Below are 19,920 nucleotides of genomic sequence, written 5' to 3'. Positions count from 1 at the left end.
TTGAATAGGGTGACTACCATGAAAAGAAAATAATGGTCTCACTCGTCTTGTGTGTCTGCTTCTGAAGTTGTGGATCTAGGAATTTGAAATAGAGGGGGCCAGAGGGACTTCCAGAGGTTTAAGGTCTATCAGTGGTCTGTACTACCTCAGCCCCACCATGGTTGGAATTGATTTTAACAAAATTCATGATTATGGAACCTCTTGATGGCCGGAAATGGCACTCAAAATTTGAGTCGAATTTTAATTTTTTCTGATAAATCAAGCCAGGCCCCCTTGAATCACATGACCTATGTCATGTACTCTGGTAAACATACACTTTCTATTCTAAGCTACTTCTTTTCAAATGCCATCTAAGATCATCTAATTCTAAAACTAATTTCTAACTAATTAAAAAAAAAAGAACTCAAATGGGAGGGGACAGCCCTCCCCCACCCCGCTTGGGCCTTCTCACCTTCCATTATCCACCCCCATTCCTAAATCCTAGATCCGCCACTGCTTAAAGCCTTGTTTTAAGCTTAAATAACGATAAATCAGATGATACTCAATTAGGCTCATTTGGCCGAATCAGGGAAAAACGACCAGGTTAAAAATTGGCCAATTTTGGTAAAAACCATAAGCTATAGCTCATTTTTTTCTTGGGGAGATTTTTTTTACCATGCCATTTTCAAGTTGTTTTGTATTCCATGACAGCTACAGATCACAAGAGTCCTCTGCAGTTTGATAAATGCCACTAAAGCCTAATTTTAAGCTTACATATTACAAGTATGATACTCAATTAGGCCCGTGGCCGAATCTGGGAATAAAGACCGGGTTAAAAATTGGCCAATTTTGGTAAAAACCATGAGCTATAGTTCATACTTTTTTTGGACAAATCTTTTTTCCCTGCCACTTTTCAGTTGTTTCGTATTTCATGACACCTACATACCACTAGAGTCCTCTGCATGTTGATAAATGCCACTTAAAGCAGTGGCGATTCTAGAGGGGTGAATAGGGTGTCTAGCCACCGCCCTTGGTTTACCGTGAAAAAACGACCAGGTTAAAAATTGGCCAATTTTGGTAAAAACCATAAGCTATAGCTCATACTTTTTTCTTGGGACGATATTTTTTACTATGCCATTTTCCAGTTGTTTTGTATTCCATGACAGCTACAGATCACAAGAGTCCTCCGCAGGTTGATAAATGCCACTAAAGCCTAATTTTAAGCTTACATAACAAGGATGATACTCAATTAGGCCCGTGGCCGAATCTGGGAATAAAGACCGGGTTAAAAATTGGCCAATTTTGGTAAAAACCATTAGCTATAGTTCATACTTTTTTGGACGAATTTTTTTACCCTGCCACTTTTCAGTTGTTTCGTATTTCATGACACCTACATATCACAGGAGTCCTCTGCATGTTGATAAATGCCTGCTTAAAGCAGTGGCGAATCTAGAGGGGTGAATAGGGTGTCTCGCCACCGCCCTTGGTTTACCGTGAAAAAAAATAACCGAGTCACATAATAACCAAGTTCAGATTCTATGATCGTCTAGCAGTCTACTAATTCCAAAAAAAAAAAAAATTGTAAAAAAATCTCCCATTAAAACAATAAGATTTTCATTTTTATTTCATGTCATGAGACTTTCATTCAGCCAGCATTCCCAGGCTTCTATACTATTGTTGAATAATTGTTGTTTATTCATTGTTTATTCATAATAAGTGATATACTTAATATAAGACACACCTCATTTTTTTTAATTACCTCGTTTTTAATTGGCTAGTTATAACTTTGATTTTAATCTGATTGGTCGGTTTTTATGTGCTTTCTGTTATACTTCTGTAAATATTGTAAACATATATCATGGGTGGGTGAGATTTTCTCACCAGTATTCTTGATGATGATAGATCAAAACGATCTCAAAATGTCTGTCTCTTTTTGGAGTTACTGTCTTTTTGTTTTATTTAAGACTAATTAGTGGATCCTCTGGTTTATACTCTTTAGTGACCCTTGCATTTTAGAGATTTGTCTTGTGCCATGCAATAATCCCAGATGGTGGCTTTCTTCTGTAATATGAATAGGCACAAGTATGTTTCCTAGGATTAAAAAGACTTATATACTGTATCATGTATATTGTTTCTTGACAGAAATGTTTTGCAAATACAAAAATATTATTTCACAATTGGTTTATTAAAAAACTCCTTACATTTCAATTTTTCTGTTAACACATAGTATAGCATTTAATTCTTCAAATTACACAATTTTTCTGATTCTGAAAACGTGCATAATACAGGATATGACATCAGGCAACAATTTTTCATAGACTGTGAGCATTCTTTAGTAGTTTTTCATTTCACAACCCCTTGAATTTTGAACAATAGTGATTTGAAATAGGAATGCCTGCTGTTCAATCTTATCCAACCATTAGGCGTTTTCTCCCTCTCATACGGACCTCCTCCAATTTAACAAGAACTTCTTTTGACTTTTTTGATTTTTGGCTATAGTTCTGAAGTATACGCTCAAAAAATATTTCTGTATTTGGATGTGTACTTAGAAGTGCCCTCTCCAGAACATATAGATCTACACCCTTATCTTCCAGCAGCTTGGATACATGACTGAGTCCAAAATCGATAAGTACAAGATGCAAGTCCTCAAAAGGCCTTTTTATGAGTATGTTAGAAGTTGTCAAGTCGCCATGGATTACATCAATATCATGCATAGTTGCCAGGATGTTGCCAATTTTGTCTGAAAGCCTTTTTAGGTGTTCCTCACCATCTTCCTCTGTCTGTAGTCTCTGAATGTAATCTTTCACTGTTAATGAATCCTTAATATTCTCCATGAAGATCTGGTTGGTCTCATAATTTACAAAATAAACAGCAGGAGTAGCTATACCTGTGGGGTAATAATATAATATTATACAATTAGAAATATGATTGTCCAACTCCAATTAATTTTTGTTTTTGTGTTAAAAAAGTAATGTACCTAGTGATAAATTGAGGAACTTAAAATAGAGGGTGCCAAAGCTGGGATGGCTGTTGCTACTGACTGAAAAATAGTTTGGTATTAGTAGCATATTAATAGTCTTTTATGTACAAAATGTGTAAGCCAGATTACATAAAAGCAACATTCCTTTTCCACGAATCGGTAAACATCTTGAAGTGATGTCAAACAACCCAAGTCAGTGGTGCGTAACCAACAAAAATAAGATAAGCTTTGAAGCTGAATTCTTGTCCTCATTTTATCTAAAAATTCATAACTCCATGATGGAGGGTTGTATCATATTAAATTTTTCTGGAAAATGTTCTCGATAGACTATTCTACACAGTTTCTATATGATTGAAAAAAAAAATTGAAAAATGATTTTGACCTCGAAATCAAGATGGAATAAGAAAAGCCTATCTAAGTAGTGCATTAAAATAGGCCTATGCATTACAATGAATAGTCGTTTGAGAACATTTTCCAGAAAAAAATTAATGTCATACGACCCTCCGTTATGGCTTCAAAGCTTATCTTATTTTTGTTCCACTAATATCTATAACTCTAGTGTCAAAGAATGAATCACGAAAAATTGTGTTATGCCTAGGAAGAATGATCTTAAAATTGTGACCACCAGTGTGATGGGCCCTCTGTAGGCTAGTCCTGTTTTCCCTTCTTTTACTTTAAGATTCAAGATTCAAGATAGATTTTATTGTCACATATAAAAAAATATACATGAGATTTGCTTTCCTGTGCTTATACATAAAAAACAAAAAACACAAACACATCACATAAAATATAAATTAAATATATCACAAATACAATAGCACCAAAAACGTTAACTAACTTAACTAAAGAGAAAGACAGTGGAATTGAGCTTAAACAACAAAGGTACCTAAATAATACTGATTATCTGGAAAATTGACTATTGTAGAGCTGACATGTTTGAGGTATGAAGGAATTCTTTAACCGATTTGTTTTAACAGTAGTTTGTCTGATTCTTCCTGATTTGTTAAAAGTTATGTATCCAAAAAGTGGGTGAGACTCATCCTGTAATTTATTTTATCTAATTTTGTAAGGGCAGACTTATCACAAAGACTGCTTATTATACTTGGATGGTTGTATTGATGATGTTCATAGATGGCTGTCTATCAATATGCTTTGCTGCAATACAGACAAGACAGAAGTGCTGTATATAAAGCCTAAACACCGTCTAAATGTACCCATCATTGAAAACATCCGCGTGGGAGACACCAACATCATTCCATCACCATTCCGGTGTAACGTTTGACTCCACACTATCCATGATTAGACATATTACCAACACATGCAGAGTAGTATCCTTCCATCTCCGCAACATCAAGGCAGTTAGGCATTTTTTAAATGAAGATGCTACGTCAAAACTTGTACATGCTATGGTTACATCAAGATTGGATTATTGTAATGGAGTCCTTTACGGAATACCATTAACATCAATTAGAAAGCTGCAGCTATTGATGAACATCGCTGCTCGTCTTATCACTGGGACACCTGAATTCCATCACATCACCTCTACTCTTCGTCGTCTTCATTGGTTGCCAGTGAAACAGCGTATTGAATTCAAAGTACATTTATATGTTTACAAATCAATTCACAAGTTATCACCACAATACATTTCCGAATTAATTAAGGTTCGTTCTGCAACTTGCACTCGTTCCCTCCGGTCAACAACTGACTCAACCAATCTTTATTGTCCATCCTTTCGGTTAAAGTCTTGTGGGGAGCGATCGTTTATGGTTGCTGGGCCCAAGTTGTGGAACTTGTTACCTTTATTTATTTGTGAGTCACCTTCTGTCACCATTTTCAAAGAAAGACTTAAGATCCACTTATTCTCGTCCCTTTAGTTTATTTTTTTTTTCTATTTCCATGCCAGCTAGCTTTTATAGCTTTAACTAGGAAGTGTAATGAAGTGTAATAAATAAATAGGATAGGAGGCGCCCGAATCCGAGATGGCCGAGACTCAACAGGTGCTGACTGTAGTTCAATTAGATTGAACCCTAGCCAGCGATCAGGGCGTATCCCCATACTTCGGTTTGGGTGCTGGCATGGTTTTCAAATTTCACTTCTTTTTATTTTGTGGTTTTGGTTTCCGTTCCATCTTTACACTTGCCTGATAGCGCTTAGAGACTTTTTGTATTTTGCGCTCTATATTAATAACCATTAACCATTAAGCTCCATACCAATAATTTTTCCTGCCACTCTGGTTATTTTCTTAATTTGTTTACTATTTTTCTTTGTAAGGCTGCTGAACCAGGCAATACAACAGAAGCAGATAACTGATTTTATTGCACTCTGATAGAAGAGAGATAGTGTTTCCTGCCCTACTTCTTTAGCTTCCTAAGAAAATGAAGACGTTGAGTTGACGTCCTTGTGTGTGCTTATTCCAGTTTATCATCTATCTATGATGATACCCAAATATTTATGTTCTGATGCAAAAACAATGAATGAAGTCCTCAATTTATTATCATAATAATAAATATATTTATTGAATAATCGTTTTTGTAATCAATATAAATTCTTAACGTCTCCTAAAAATCTACCCAGTCCTAGCGCTACCCTTCTTTCTACATTCTCGGTCTAGGCTAGCGTAGGGCTAGCCAATTGTACTCACCCGCCTTCTTGCAACGCATGATGGCTCGCACCTCTTGCGTCGTCCGTTTCTTGGTTAGCTTTTCATCTAGAATTGGATGTCGATATTTCTTCGAAAAACGTTCTTTTACAATAATAGCACGACTAAAAAACTCGCCTTCATACACTCTAGCTTCAGCCCCCTGTTTTACCATATTCTGTGCCATTTTCACCAACGAGCTATCAAATCATTGCCCTTTATTTAACTTTATTATTTTAGCAGACGACAGACGACGGATACAGGTCGTGTGTTTGTCCACCATATTTTGTTTATTTCCTCCTCTCGCTATGTTTAACACAAAGAGGTCTCACCTGAAAGAAATAGCAGATAGAGCAGAATATTCCGCTTGTCGCGGCAACCTCAGTGTGCAGGCGCGAAATTTGTATTTTTGTTTTGTCAAACAACGACGAACAGCCGATGAAAAGCTAGCCACCGATCATTAACTGGCAGCCGGGTCTGGCTCGTTTCCTTTCTCCTCTGATATTCCAAGTTTATCATAATCACAGCTTTGTGTTTGAAATATCAACATGCTGGGTGGTTCACTTTTATCAGATAAAACAACAGTAAGTTTCATTTTATAAATTATTTCATTAATTCTCTGTAGGCCTGGAATTTAATGAGGCCCCACCCTCCTCCATCCGATGTTTTGAAAGTGAATGATGAAGACTGAACAGCAGGCTAGGGAACAAATTATAGTTAGTATTAGCAGGCATATGCTCCTAGGCTTTGGTCTTTACCTCGAGCTAGGCCAGCCTTTGCCTACATTTTCTTTCTTGATGTCATAGGTTAGTTTTTGCCCAACAACAACCAATCCAACCAAACACACCCATCACAAGAAAGATTGCCCACTTGTATGTAATACATGATGTAACAAGCACTTTTTTAGCAGCGACAGTCTCTGTGGAACATCTTCCTGCTGTGAATTAACGATCCGATCAGCCCACTAGGCGGGTCTCTTTAGGGACGAACTGCGGTGTTGCCTATTTTGGAGTGGAGTTGAATAGCTTGAGTGGAGTTGAATAGCTCAGTGGTTAAGATGCTTGCCTTCTGGTCCCAGAGTCCTGGGTTCAAATCCTGTCACAGCAGGGCTTTTTCTCACGACTAAAATCAACTCCACTTCCTAAGTCTTAGGAGACTTAGTTTATACAAATCATCATTCTCATCCTGTGTAAGTGACAAGTGTACTTGCTGTTGGATGTGAAGGAAATAAATAATTAAATAAATAAATAAATTTTTAGTCGTACAGTACAGTAGGACCGTGGTGTTGTCTATTTTTAGCCGCAGTTAGTGAGCTGTTTATTTTTAGCGACAGTAAACAACAAGTTTAAAGAATGGGCTTTGCATTTTCAACTTTACGGCGATCCCAATGTCTGATCTAATCTTTTGGAAGAGTTTGAAGTCTGCTGAATTTGGGGACAAGTCCATTATATTTTGTGAGCATTTCTTTATTGCAAATTTGTTTTTATGCAGTTAAAATATATGATGCGACAAAAAATAAATAAATAAAAAAAGTAAATATTCCTACATCAATATTTCCAAAATTGTTGCTCGGGTGGGAGTGATAATCTAATAAATTTTTCTATTTGCCCTTGGGATTTGGAATTGTGAAGAACGGAGACTATAATTATGGTTACATGGTCCCGGAAGAAGAAAATAATTTAAGATATGATTACGATTTTAAGTTTAACAAAAAAATGTTTGCACAGATCAAGCCTCCTAGTGCTAATGTAAGCTCAGGGACATTAGCCACACTAAGCTGTTCAAGTTGATAAATTTGATTTTTATTTTAAAAACTCATTTCCCATGCAGGAAGGGTGTATTCCATTACAGGTTGTCTTAATATTTGTTTAAGAAAAATACAGTAGACCTACAGTATTAAGGGGATACTTTTCTGTGAAACGAGGGGCAATATATATTTTAACACTACGGCCAACCCCTATTAAAGGGACACCCTTATTAAGGGGACACCTTTTTTATCATTTTATCACCACTACACCAGTCTCAAAGTAAGGAAAATTCATTTAACTCCATATTTTAAAACCTTTAGAGCAATAAACCAGGTATAGGCCTACTCGTCCGTCCCAAGGCAAAACAACGTAACTGACATTTTTGTCGATTTTGAGAAAATATCATTTGGGAGTATACTAAACACGTCTGAAACCTGTGAAACTTTCAAGTCTCAATAATGAGTCGTTTCGGAGATAGCACCACCTACAGTATCTTTAAGCACAGAGCTTAAATCCAGTGATTTTCCGAGGCAAAACAACGTAACTACAAGATTCAGCTTCGCCACACACTCCGGAGGCGAGTGGCCCTTCGGCCTTATTCCCTGAGGTTTTGGCGGCTATTTCCGCGGCGGTGCAGGCAGCTTTGCTGGCAGCGTATCTGCAATGAAGATTTTTTATAGCAAGGAGGGTACAACTAAATTTACAATCATTTTTAAAGGTATGTGTAGAAGGAAACATTGGCTGTGGCAAAACCACCATGCTGAAACTCTTTAAAGACCAAGTGCCAGGTGTTGAAGTTCTAACAGAACCAGTTTGCAAATGGCAAAATGTTAGAGGCCACAATACATTGGTGAGTATTCTACAGTCAACTTTTGACCTTAAATATTTAGTCAAACAAAAAACCATTTTTTGTATCCTTGATGATTCACTGCATTCATTTTTTTCGACATTTCCCAGGGTTTGATGTATGAGGATCCACATCGATGGAGTTTTGCTTTCCAATCGTATTTACAATTAACCATGTTGCAGAACCACACATTTCCATCAAAGCAACCATTAAAACTGATGGAGAGGTCATTATTCAGTGCTAGACATGTGTTTGTTGAGAACCTTTACAGAAGGTTAGTTCACTTGGTTCAGTGAAGTTTAAAAAAAAAAAATTGACATACATCTGATGGATAATGAGATGAATGGAAAAGTGTGGGGAACACATTTTCAGTAATATAAAGAATTGTAATGACACTATTCTAAAATAAATTTTGCAGGCTGCATCAGCATCACACTGCAGCGTAACATTTTTTGACTGTAAACTGAGCTAAACTGCTATGCAGTAGTTGATAATGGTTTTTTTCAAGTGTTGTAATTATTGGGGATTCCATATAAAAAAATGGAGTGGCAGACATCATTTAGTTGTTTTTTAATTGATGTGTGTTATAATAAATGCAAATTGTTTATTTTCTTTGTAGCAATAAAATGTCAGATGCTGAATACGCCATTATCAATGAATGGTTTGACTGGATCTTTGAAAATATGAATCTCAATGTCGACAGAATTAGTAAGTTGATGCACATTATCACCAATATAACTTGGAAAAAAATGACAAGTTAAAGTTATGAAAAAAACTGGTATAAGCTTGGTTTCTATAAAACATGTTACATTATAGCCAATCATTGAAACAATTTACTGTAAACGGTTGATATCGGTTATACACCGACTAGTGGCTATTACTAGGCCTAAAAAATAACATGAAACTGAAGGTTGTGATTTTAAGAAAACCAGGCTCAGGGCTATTGGGCTGAATATTGAGAGAAAACATTAATCACTATAGCTCTTATTTTCTAGCAGCAGTGATATTTGTAAATTGATTTTGTGTAGAGGAAAGTTATCTGCGCGCCATTTCTTAATATGATGTGCTGAGAATTTATCACATAAGATCTCAAAAGAACATATTTCTTTATAAAAATTAATTTTATTACAAATTACTTTGAAACAATTAAATTTTTTTTTTTTATTCTCCTGGCTGGTAGTTGAACAATTACACAATTACTGTACCATTTAAATTTAATTTCGTTTGTGTTGATTTTTCAGTCTACCTTAGAACTTCACCACAGAAATGCTATGAAAGGATAAAGAAGCGCTGCCGGAGTGAGGAAAACTGCATCCCATTGGAATACTTACAGCAGATCCATAACTTGCACGAGGAATGGTTGATGGGAGGCTCGAAGTCTAATCCTAATTCCAATGTCGTAGTAAGTTCTTATCATAATACTTTTCCAAAAACAAGCTACAGTCGAGTCCGCCTAAGTCGAATCTAATGGGACTGACATAAAAAGTTTGAGTTATACAGATTTTGACATTTTCGGGAAAAAAATATTAACATAGAACAATACTATGTGTACTCAATGCCCACAAAATCCAATTTCGAACAAAACCGAACATTTTTTGAAGTCCCAAAATCATTCCTAATTCTTCCTTTAAAAAACTCCCTATTCCGAATCTCGGACGATTTTTCCAATTCAGAACGGTAACATTCACTGGAAAAACCAGACGTTAGTTAAATAGACATCATTAAAAACAAGCATACCAGACGCTGTGAAAACAAGACGCTTAGCTGTATTCGCATTGCCATGGAGACTATTTGTTGATTAACATGACACAACAGTAGACGTTTTCTTGGTTAATTGTGAAGTGTACGCATTCTAATGTTTTAGTAAGTGTATATTCTTGCTTTTAATCCTTAAAAACCATTTGGAATCAACCTGAAATAAAGACAACTCAACAAAGCTGATTGATTAATTTTAATTTGACAAAATTATTTTTTAAAGCTAAATCATAAATTGCACATATAAAATCATATAATAGCAAAATGTAATGAAAATCTGATCATAGTAAAGTGTCTAAAAAAAGTTAAATTGGTTTCAACTGGTGGCGGGACAGAATTTGACCAATAAAAATGCTTCAATATTAATAATTAAGAAATGCGTTTAAAACATTTTTTTTACTTCATTTTGTACTATTGATTGCTAACTATAAAACAAACCTAATTTAAAATCTTAGAAATTATTCTGACTGAAGATATCTGCAAATAGTAGGATTTCCTTCCTGCCACTTTTACTAAAGTACTTTCTTAAGTTTGGTCACATGATACACAAAAAATGTGCATATTATCAGGAAAAAAATGTCAGCTTCAAATGCCCACACAATTGTTCGTTTAAAGTGATATAATATACTTTCATAAACTTTTAAAACTGAAAATTTGGTTTTAGGGTTGACAGGTTTTGGATTACACCCTACTAGGCCCAACAACAATCTTGTTCGAAATGGGTTCAATACAAGTTCTACAAACTGAACTGGACGAAAAACCAAACATTGGAGCTGGTCCGGAGGGGTGTCTGTATTGTAAGAGTAGACTGAATCTTACAATATATGATCGTGTGAGGCATCATTCCACAGTGCGCTGTCTGTGATGTTAGTTTTGACATGGCTAACTTATTGCCGTACAACAAGGATTGAACTTCGTTTTTTCCTACGTACGCTTCTAAATTTGGAACTTCGACTTGTGTTGTTAAAATTACTTTAAAACTGGCCTATCCGGACCGGAAAATTCCGTCGATATAGCCGAAATTCGACTTATAAAAATTTGAATTAAACATACAATTAACACAGTAATACATAGGGAAAAAATTGGGACTTTTTCAAAAATTCGACTAACACGAATTTTCAACTTAAACAGAGTCGACTTTGGCGGACTCGACTGTACCACTGATCAAAACAAAAAAATAAGGCCTAAAACAAATTGCTTGTTTGTCCTCTTCTGCTGCCCAATAAAATACAGTAGGGGAAAAGTAGGGGCAGATTCATGTTTGAAAACCAATTTTTAAATGTATTTAAAAAAAAAAATTTTTTCTAATGCCACTTTGGCATATTAACATCTCGAATAAGTCAGAAATACAGGCTGTTTTTTTGATAGACTGAATATATCAACTTGTTTTGGTTTTTGGGTATACCTATAGAAGTGTAATATTAATGCAAGGTTGTTATTTGAAAATTTGAAAACTTGGCATCAAACTTGCTCTATTAAAATTTTATATATGATCTAATCTAAAATAAGTCCTAAATGTTGATTTCTAAATGTTTGCTGTTTGTCGGCAGATCGTCATAAAAAACGTTGGACAAAGTGTGTGCCTAGCTTTAATTTAGTTAGGATGCTATTTTCAGTGATCTTTATAAAAAGAAAAAAAAATTTCCATATTAATCTGGAATCATAATTTTAAATTGGTATTGTTGTGAGGTTAACCCAAAGAAAAAGTTAAGATTTAATTATATAGTGATATTGTTTTTTTTTTTTTGTTTTTTTTTTTTAGGTGGTAGATGCAGATCAACCGTTAGAAGAAATGGAGGAAATTTACTTCAAAGATGACGCTACTCTATTACATGTTGAACGTATAATTGAGGTGCAATCTTGATACATCAAGCATAACAATTTGGGCAGAACAAGTATTTTTTATGACTCATTTATGATTTATTTTACTTAAATACTTAAAATGTGGGTTTGTACATAATTTTTAACTCAGGTTAATTTTAAACAAAAATGATAGATTGATTTTCTGTCCTAAAAGCAAACAAAATCTTAGAAAATGGATAAGTATTTGGAAAATTCAAATCAGTACTGTACTTTTATAATTGTAACTGTATATGTTTGAAATATTGATAATAGGGCATTGTACATACTTAGTTTTAAAACTTTCTTAAAATATTTTTTATACCAGTAATTCATTCTCTTTTATGTAAACATAATAATTACTATACTTCTTTAAAATATACTGTTTGACATGACTGTCCAGTTTTAATCTCACTTTTTATAAAAACAAATTATATGAAAAAAAGGTTTTAAAAAAAGCATTTGATAAAATGGTAATTGTTAATATAATCAGTGACCACAATGGTCATATGAAAGACAATTAGCATAGAATCCAGTGTATTTAGTGTAAAATAAAGGTATACTGTAGTAGAAGAGTATATTATTAAGCTACTCAATGATAATTTGTAAGGAAAAGCAGTTATAATTACTCAAAGTAGTCTTTTAATTCTCATTCTACGTGATGTGAAGCTTCTACACATGAACACAGAAAACAGTTTCAAGAATTCTGGTTCCATTTTATTGGAGTCATGTCAGCAATTGATACAATTAAAAAAAAACCCTAGTGACCTGCAAACAAGCTGACCAGCTGTCGTGAATATAACTGAACAATATTTGAATTGCTATTAATTTACCTCAAAGAAAAAAATATTTCCCTGTCTTTACTTTATTCTTTTGCATAAATAACAGTACCGGTTGGGGAGGAGGGCCCAACGAGAGTGTAATTGGACATGGTCAGGCATTGCTCAAAATCTCTTGAAAGTGATTCAGGGGGTGAAGACTCAGAACTATGATAATTTAAGGGTTTCATATGCTTAATTAATCTATTTTAGGGTCTACTAATTTGTAAAAATTACATATAATGTTTTTCTTCTTGACAAATTGTTTTTTCTCCAATAGGACCATCCCTGTTTTGAACGATCTAAATGATTTTTACTGAGACTATACCTGTCAAGAAGTACCATATTTTAATTAAACATAACATTTTTATGCATAGATTCCCACATCGACAACAACAATTTTTATTATGACAGTAAGATCATTTTGGTGTAATGTTTATTTTAAATTGTGAGTGAAAGATTCGAAAACAGTGTTGGATTTAGTGTACCTGTGACTGGTATTGTAGTTTTGTTGTAGTTATTAGTACAGTATTTATTGTAAATAAAATTTCCAAGAATAAAAAAAAATATAAATAATTGTACTATTTAGTGGCTTACTGTTAACAAAAAAAAACCATTTGCAGTAAAGCCTATATACTTTGAAGCTTGACAAAAGCAGTCATTCATTTCAATATTATACCAACACTATGTGGATGCCAACTATTCCCTGACAAGGAATGAAACCAAATTTGAGTACTTTCTTATATTTTTTAGAAACTCAGAATGGCATTTTGGCATGTACAAACCAGATTATTTTGTATCACAAAACAGGACAATGTGTAAAACAGATTGTTACACCCTCCTGATATATTATCCTGTATAAATATAATAAATAAATAAATATTGATTGGTGAAATATTTATATTTACTTATTTATTCTATAGAATTTATATAGTGCACAAGGAAAACAGCACAAGGCATTTGTTTTCCCAGGTCATTGGATACACGATTAAACATAAACATGCAACCTCCTCCGCTGCTCCCTGGAGAATATCTGGGGCAGATGCGGGGGGTGGGGGGGGGAGAGAGGTTGTGTACAGTGCGACTGCACCACCCTAAATTGTATTAAGAAAATGTAATTGTATTTTATTGTTGAGAGCAGCTTAGATTAGACGGCTAATCTGGTGGTAGCCACTGTGTGTGCGCTGAACTATGGAGATCTCTAGGTCCCGGTTCAATTGCGATCGACTTTCTAACTTAGTTTTTAAACCAACTGCATCTGCTAGACAATTTGACAACATAGATCCTGACAATAATTTTTTCAACAATGAAAACGTATCAAATTTTTATTTACTAATCGAGTTCAAAAGTAAATTTAAAATTAATGACTGTGAAAATAATTTTTCTTGTATTCACTTTAATGGCAGAAGTCTGCTTAAGAACTTCGAATCGATTTCAAATTGTATTAAATCACTCAACTTTAATTTTGATATCATTTCAGTAACAGAAACTTGGATGGACTTTACCAGCCCACTTATTTATATTCCAAATTATTCCACAGTTTTTAAGCCTCGTTCTTATAAATGTGGTGGAATTAACATGTACTGTATATTAAAAACAATACTCAATATTCTCTTAGAAACGACCTAACTCCCATTAATTATTTTTGTGAATCATTATTTATCGAAATTCATACACTCAACGAAAACAAAATTGTAGGTACTATGTATAGACCTCATGATATCACTATTCCTTATTTTACTGAACAATTTGAGCTTCTGCTTAAAAAGATATTAAAAGAGAAGAAAAAGGATTTCCTTCTTGGTGATTTCAACATAGATATTTTAAAATATGAATCTGATAACAACGTTAATGATTTTATCCATTGTTTATTCAACAATTCTCTTCTTACCCCCATTCATAAACCGACAAGGATAACTCCACATTCCGCTACTCTTATTGATAATATTTTTACTAATGACCTTGAACCCTCTAACAGTGGTATTATCATTAATGATGCCACTGATCATCTTCCTGTTTTTAACATTAGTTTTATAAACAAGTCCAGTAGGCCTAAAACAAATATTAATAATAATACTAACTGCAAATTTCGTAAAATTAATGCAAATAATATTTTAAACTTTCGGAGCGATTTATCGAACTGTTCGTGGTATGATGTCATCAATGCCTCGCACCCTAATATAGCATACGATACTTTTATGAAAAAGTACGTAACCCTATATAATAATAATTTTCCTTTAACCGAACCCTGCAAAGCAAATAAAAAACTTAAACCATGGATGTCTGATGGACTATTAATCTCAATTTCACATAAACGTAAACTTTACCTAAAAAGCATCCATCATCCCACAAATAGCAATGTATGTAAATATAAGCGTTATCGCAATATATTAAACCATCTCCTAAAAATTGCTAAATCTAATTATTATAAATACACATTTAATAAGCTTAAATCTAATATCAAGGCTACTTGGCGTGTCATAAATTCTTTACTTAAACCATTAAATAACACCTTACCTAATATTGAGATTTTGGATAAAGGTGAATTAATACAAGACCCCTTGAAAGTCTCAAATTTATTAAACAATCACTTTACTAATATAGGTCCTGAACTTGCTAAGAAAATCATTAATAACACTCCTAGAACCTTCTGCGATTACCTTCATTCCCCTATTCCAAACTCAATCTTTCTTTCTCCAGTTTCTGAAGAAGTGTACTCAATTGTAAACTCTTTCAAAACTAACAAGGCTCCAGGCATTGATGACGTCTGTGGACAAGTTGTAAAAAAATCTATTGATCTTGTTCTTTATCCCTTAACTCGTATATTTAACTTATCCCTTTCCACTGGTGTTTTCTCAAACAGCATGAAATTAGCAAAAGTCACACCTATTTTTAAAAAGGGCATCAAATCAGATCCAAATAATTATCGTCCAATTTCCGTTCTTCCGATCTTTTCGAAGATCCTTTAGAAAATTATATATGACCGAACTTACGATTTTATTTAAAAAATAACATTCTATATACACTACCAACCAATTTGGTTTTAGAAAAGATTATTCCACTTCTTATCCTTTAATTGACATCACAAACAAAATCATGGATGCAATTGAAAATAAATCTTTTTCAGCAGGTCTTTTTATTGACCTTTCAAAAGCCTTTGATACAATTGATCATTCAATTTTAATTTCTAAACTTTTTAATTATGGTATTCGTGGTGTTTTTTTGGATCTTTTCAAAGACTACCTTTCTAATAGACCTCAATGCACAATAATACTAATACTACTAATAATACTCATATTTCTGATTTGAAACCTATTACCTGTGGTGTGCCTCAAGGTTCTCTTCTTGGTCCTCTTTTATTTTTACTTTATATTAATGATTTACCCACTGCCTCAAAAATTCTAACCTTTTATCTCTATGCTGATGATACTACTCTTTTTTATTCTAATACTAATTTTAAATCTATTTTTCGTACTTTTAATCAGGAACTAACAAATATAAATGATTATTTTATAGTAAATAAACTTTCTATTAACATTAACAAATGCAATTTCATGCTGTTTGGTTTTCGCCACCAAAAAAGACTTAATGAAACCCGTAATATAATGATCGGTGACCAAATAATCCCCCTTGTGAAAAATACTAGATTTCTTGGAGTTGAAATTGATCAGGAATTGAACTTCAAAATTCATATAAAGGAAATAGAAACTAAAATTTCAAAAAACATAGGTATTTTTTATCGTCTGTCTTTATATTTACCCTTACATATTCTCCGTAATATTTATTGTTCTCTTATTCTTCCGTTTATTAGCTATTGTGTGGGCCAATAACTACCCTTCTAAACTTGATAAAATTTATCTTCTTCAAAAGAAAGCTATCCGCCTTATTTCTGGTGCACCACGTTTAGCCATACACATTGTTTATTTTCTGATCTCAATCTTTTAACTATTCATGACATCAACAAACTCCAGCTATGTATTTTTGTTTATGATTATATACATTCTAACCTTCCCTCAAATTGTTCCTGTAATTTTAAACCTAACTCTGAAATACATTACTAGGGCTTCACATGAACTTCATTTACCTCAACCAAAACTCACTCAAATGCAACACAATATCTGTTACAGCGGTACTAAATTATTTAACAATCTTCCTAACAATATAACACTGTCCTCCACAAGTAAACTTTTCTCATACAAATTAAAAAAATACCTTCATTCAAATTATAATTAATGTATACTTAGTTGTGTTTCTTCTTTTTTTTTTTTTGATTTATTTTTTACATCAATTAATTGTGCTTCCTCTATGTTTATATGTCTTTTTAGTTCTTAATTATATATTTACTTATTACTTACTATAGTATATTATCTGGCTAGCCCATCACAAGTTTTAATTGGAATTTGTTTCTAATTAGTTATAGGGCACATGCCTCTTTCAATTTAAATTATATTTACTAAAATAGTGTATATACATATAATATCTTAGATATTTGTTAAAAATTATATATTTTTTATTGTTATATTGTGAAAAAATAAATGTTGATTTGATTAAATTTTATTTAAATTCTTATCGCTGCCTTTCTTTGTGTTTCAGCTAGAGGGCTGAAATACAAGTTACAATAGCGCACCGTCTTTCGGATGAGACGTTTAAGCCGTTGGCCCACGTGCATGTTAAAGAACCCAGTACACTCTTAGGAAAAGAGTAGGGGATTGTCTCCCAGTGTGCTGTCCAATCACCACCAGAAGGACACCACTGGAAATAAGTCTTCTAGACTTTTGTGGGCTATCCTTGGTTAAATCCAATCCAATCGTTTATATAAGAATTACCGGTAAGACTTTTAAGCTATGTGAGTGCAATTTCTGGGCACCTAGACGTCCATATTGTCAAAATGTTCTCACTTCAGCCCCAGCCATGGTGGGGCTGAATCTCACGCACCGCCTGCTGCCAAATCCTGCATCCACCCCCAGACTATTCCCAGTTAAGCATGTAATCAGCACTACTAATTTCATTCAAAATCATTCATCTTCTAACAGGTACCCTTTCATACTGGGTGGAGAGAGAAAAATTTCTTGCCCAAGGACACAAGCAGTGTGATCGTTGGTTTCAAACCCCCGACTTTGTAATTGTCCAACCCCTTACATGCTGCAACACATGTTTCTACAACTGGACCAGTTGGACCGCTTCCTACGGCCTTGCATGTTAATAAAACAATTACTGTTAAAAAATCAACACTTTAAAATATAAATTCCGTCTAAAATATAATATATATAATATGGTATCTTTATTTTTGAAATATAAAAAATACAATTAAAGATAGAAATAATCTATTGCAGCCGAAACTGAAATGTAGAAAGAATTTAAATATGCAAAAATTACAAATTAAAATCAACTAAAATTCATTACATAACAGAGCCCCATTAAATATAAATTAACATCCAACCAAAAAGAAACCCCCTATAAAATGGTAAAACTTGAAAATAAGATTGAATTTTGTAATGGTTTGGTCATAGATAGTTCTGAAAAGAACTTTGTTGTTGGTTGAGAATATCTTGATGTTTTGATTGATTCTGATGATTCTTTTCAAATGATTCTTTTACCATTTTATAGCTCTCATTTTGCTGTTTAGCCCTATATTAACAACCAAAAATCAATTTTCGCGACGAGTGACTGGTTTGGCTTGTGTTAGCCACATATTGACTTTTTTATTTTGTATTGTATTTATGTGCACGGCCACAGGGAAGAACAACCTTATGTTGATCTGGGCCTCCATGGTTAAATGAAGTTGAACTGAACTGAACTGGCACTAGTTCAATGCCAGTATAAGATAGAGCAATCTATTTGAAGTAAAAGTTGTACATCAAGTTCCCCCTCCAATTCCAGACCCTGCTAATTTCAGAACACTTTTTACCATTAACCTTTTAATACACAGCTAACCCCCTAACTGGAGACCGAACCAGAAGACCATACCACATTGTCAGATCCTCGAATTAAAGTGCAAACCTACTAGTACAGTATTACTTAATAGTGAAGTAGCATCAGAGCTTAAGATTTATAACTGCTGGTATATCAAGCAACATAAAAAGATCAGTCAGCTACTATGAAAGAAAATGAAAAAATTACAAATTATAAATATCAATCAAAATTCCAATATTACAAATATTAAATATCAATAAATTAAAACATCCAATTCAAAAAAAGTAGAAATGGCAAAAGGATCCACAACTGTGTTGTGCAACTGGCCTAAAGGTTTTCCTTGTTGAAAAAACTTTTGTTGCAATTTTTTGGGGTTATACCCATTTTCAAACAATATCTACTCTACTATTTTAACAAAGTATATTGTGTCGAATTTTTATTAATAACTATATAAAACTATGGTCCTATACCTCAGTCTGTTAAAATAGTTAATCCAACTTTAACTACCAGAACTACATTGTAAAATAATTTTCATGGTGAACTTAGTTAAAATTAGAGTTAAAAATATATATAAAGAATAACTGTATAATACTAGTGTAGTCATACTTTAGTATTTGCTGCAGAGTGGATGTACATTTAAAACAATGGTATTCATCTAGCTCTGGATTTTAGCAAGTGTGAAGGAATGGCAACTTCCTCAGTAGTATAACCAAGCAGGCTTTTTCTAAACCAAATCCAAAAAGTTCTTCTAGATCTGAATTCCGTGTACATAGTGTGGATTGATCTTGCCAGCGCCATCTTGTTTTGCTGGTACGATGGAAAGCCTTGGTCGGCAGTGTTGTCATACTTTTTTTCTGCATTTGCACTTGTTTGATAATGCAATTCCTCAAAACCAAATCTACTTAAGAAACCCTGAATAAAGATAACATTTACAATGATTTAGATATAATGCCTTTTTATACCACTTACAGCATCAATATACAGTAACTCATTCTCAACAAGAAATCTGGCATCATGTTGAAGGGAGACCCTAGGCATGAAGATAAATGGAGCCCAGAGCGCAATGCAATCCCTCAAAACCAAATCAACTTAAGAAACCCTGAATAAAGATAACATTTGTTTACAATGATTTAGATTAAATGCCTTTTTATACTGCTTATAGCATCAATATAACTCATTCTCAACAAGAAATCTGGTGTCATGTTGAAGGGAGACCCTAGGCACATGAAGATAAATGGGGCCCAGAGCGCAAAGGGTATTAAGCCACATTGCACTCTGGGCTATAATGAATTAAAAAGAAAAAGTTAATACTTTACAACTGTAATAAAAAGTACAGAAATATAATTAATAATGAAAACCTAGGTTTCAGTGGTGGTGCTGGGTGGGGGGGGGGGGAAGAGGGT

The 19,920-nt window shown here is 33.7% G+C and overlaps 2 protein-coding genes and 1 long non-coding RNA gene across 3 annotated transcripts in view; 1 reads left to right on the top strand and 2 right to left on the bottom strand.

The window, feature by feature from the left end:
* Positions 1-2,143: 2,143 nt before the first annotated feature.
* On the bottom strand, positions 2,144-5,929 carry LOC117116637 (EKC/KEOPS complex subunit TP53RK-like). Its single transcript, XM_033260711.1, has 2 exons — positions 5,601-5,929; positions 2,144-2,866 (listed from the first exon to the last, which is right to left on the bottom strand). Exons 1-2 carry the CDS (start codon positions 5,782-5,784, stop codon positions 2,388-2,390), a joined length of 663 nt encoding a protein of 220 aa, XP_033116602.1. The 5' UTR covers positions 5,785-5,929; the 3' UTR covers positions 2,144-2,387.
* Positions 5,930-6,005: 76 nt separating this feature from the next.
* Positions 6,006-13,171, top strand: LOC117116636 (thymidine kinase 2, mitochondrial-like). The gene is made up of 6 exons (XM_033260710.1): positions 6,006-6,181; positions 8,064-8,195; positions 8,303-8,466; positions 8,812-8,900; positions 9,434-9,594; positions 11,710-13,171. The coding sequence occupies exons 1-6, from the start codon at positions 6,146-6,148 to the stop codon at positions 11,809-11,811; spliced, it is 684 nt and encodes a 227-aa protein (XP_033116601.1). The 5' UTR covers positions 6,006-6,145; the 3' UTR covers positions 11,812-13,171.
* A 4,692-nt stretch (positions 13,172-17,863) lies between these two features.
* The window catches only part of LOC117116646, a 7,688-nt gene continuing 5,631 nt past the window's right edge, over positions 17,864-19,920 (bottom strand). The window contains exon 2 of the long non-coding RNA XR_004446798.1: positions 17,864-19,429. This is a non-coding gene — a long non-coding RNA (uncharacterized LOC117116646). The remainder of the gene's footprint in view (positions 19,430-19,920) is intronic.

Source organism: Anneissia japonica, unplaced genomic scaffold, assembly GCF_011630105.1.
Source record: "Anneissia japonica isolate Jap-2015-1 unplaced genomic scaffold, ASM1163010v1 scaffold1060_len253145_cov167, whole genome shotgun sequence".
Classification (NCBI taxonomy): Eukaryota; Metazoa; Echinodermata; class Crinoidea; order Comatulida; family Comatulidae; genus Anneissia; species Anneissia japonica.
This window is presented reverse-complemented; position numbering and strand designations above follow the sequence as displayed.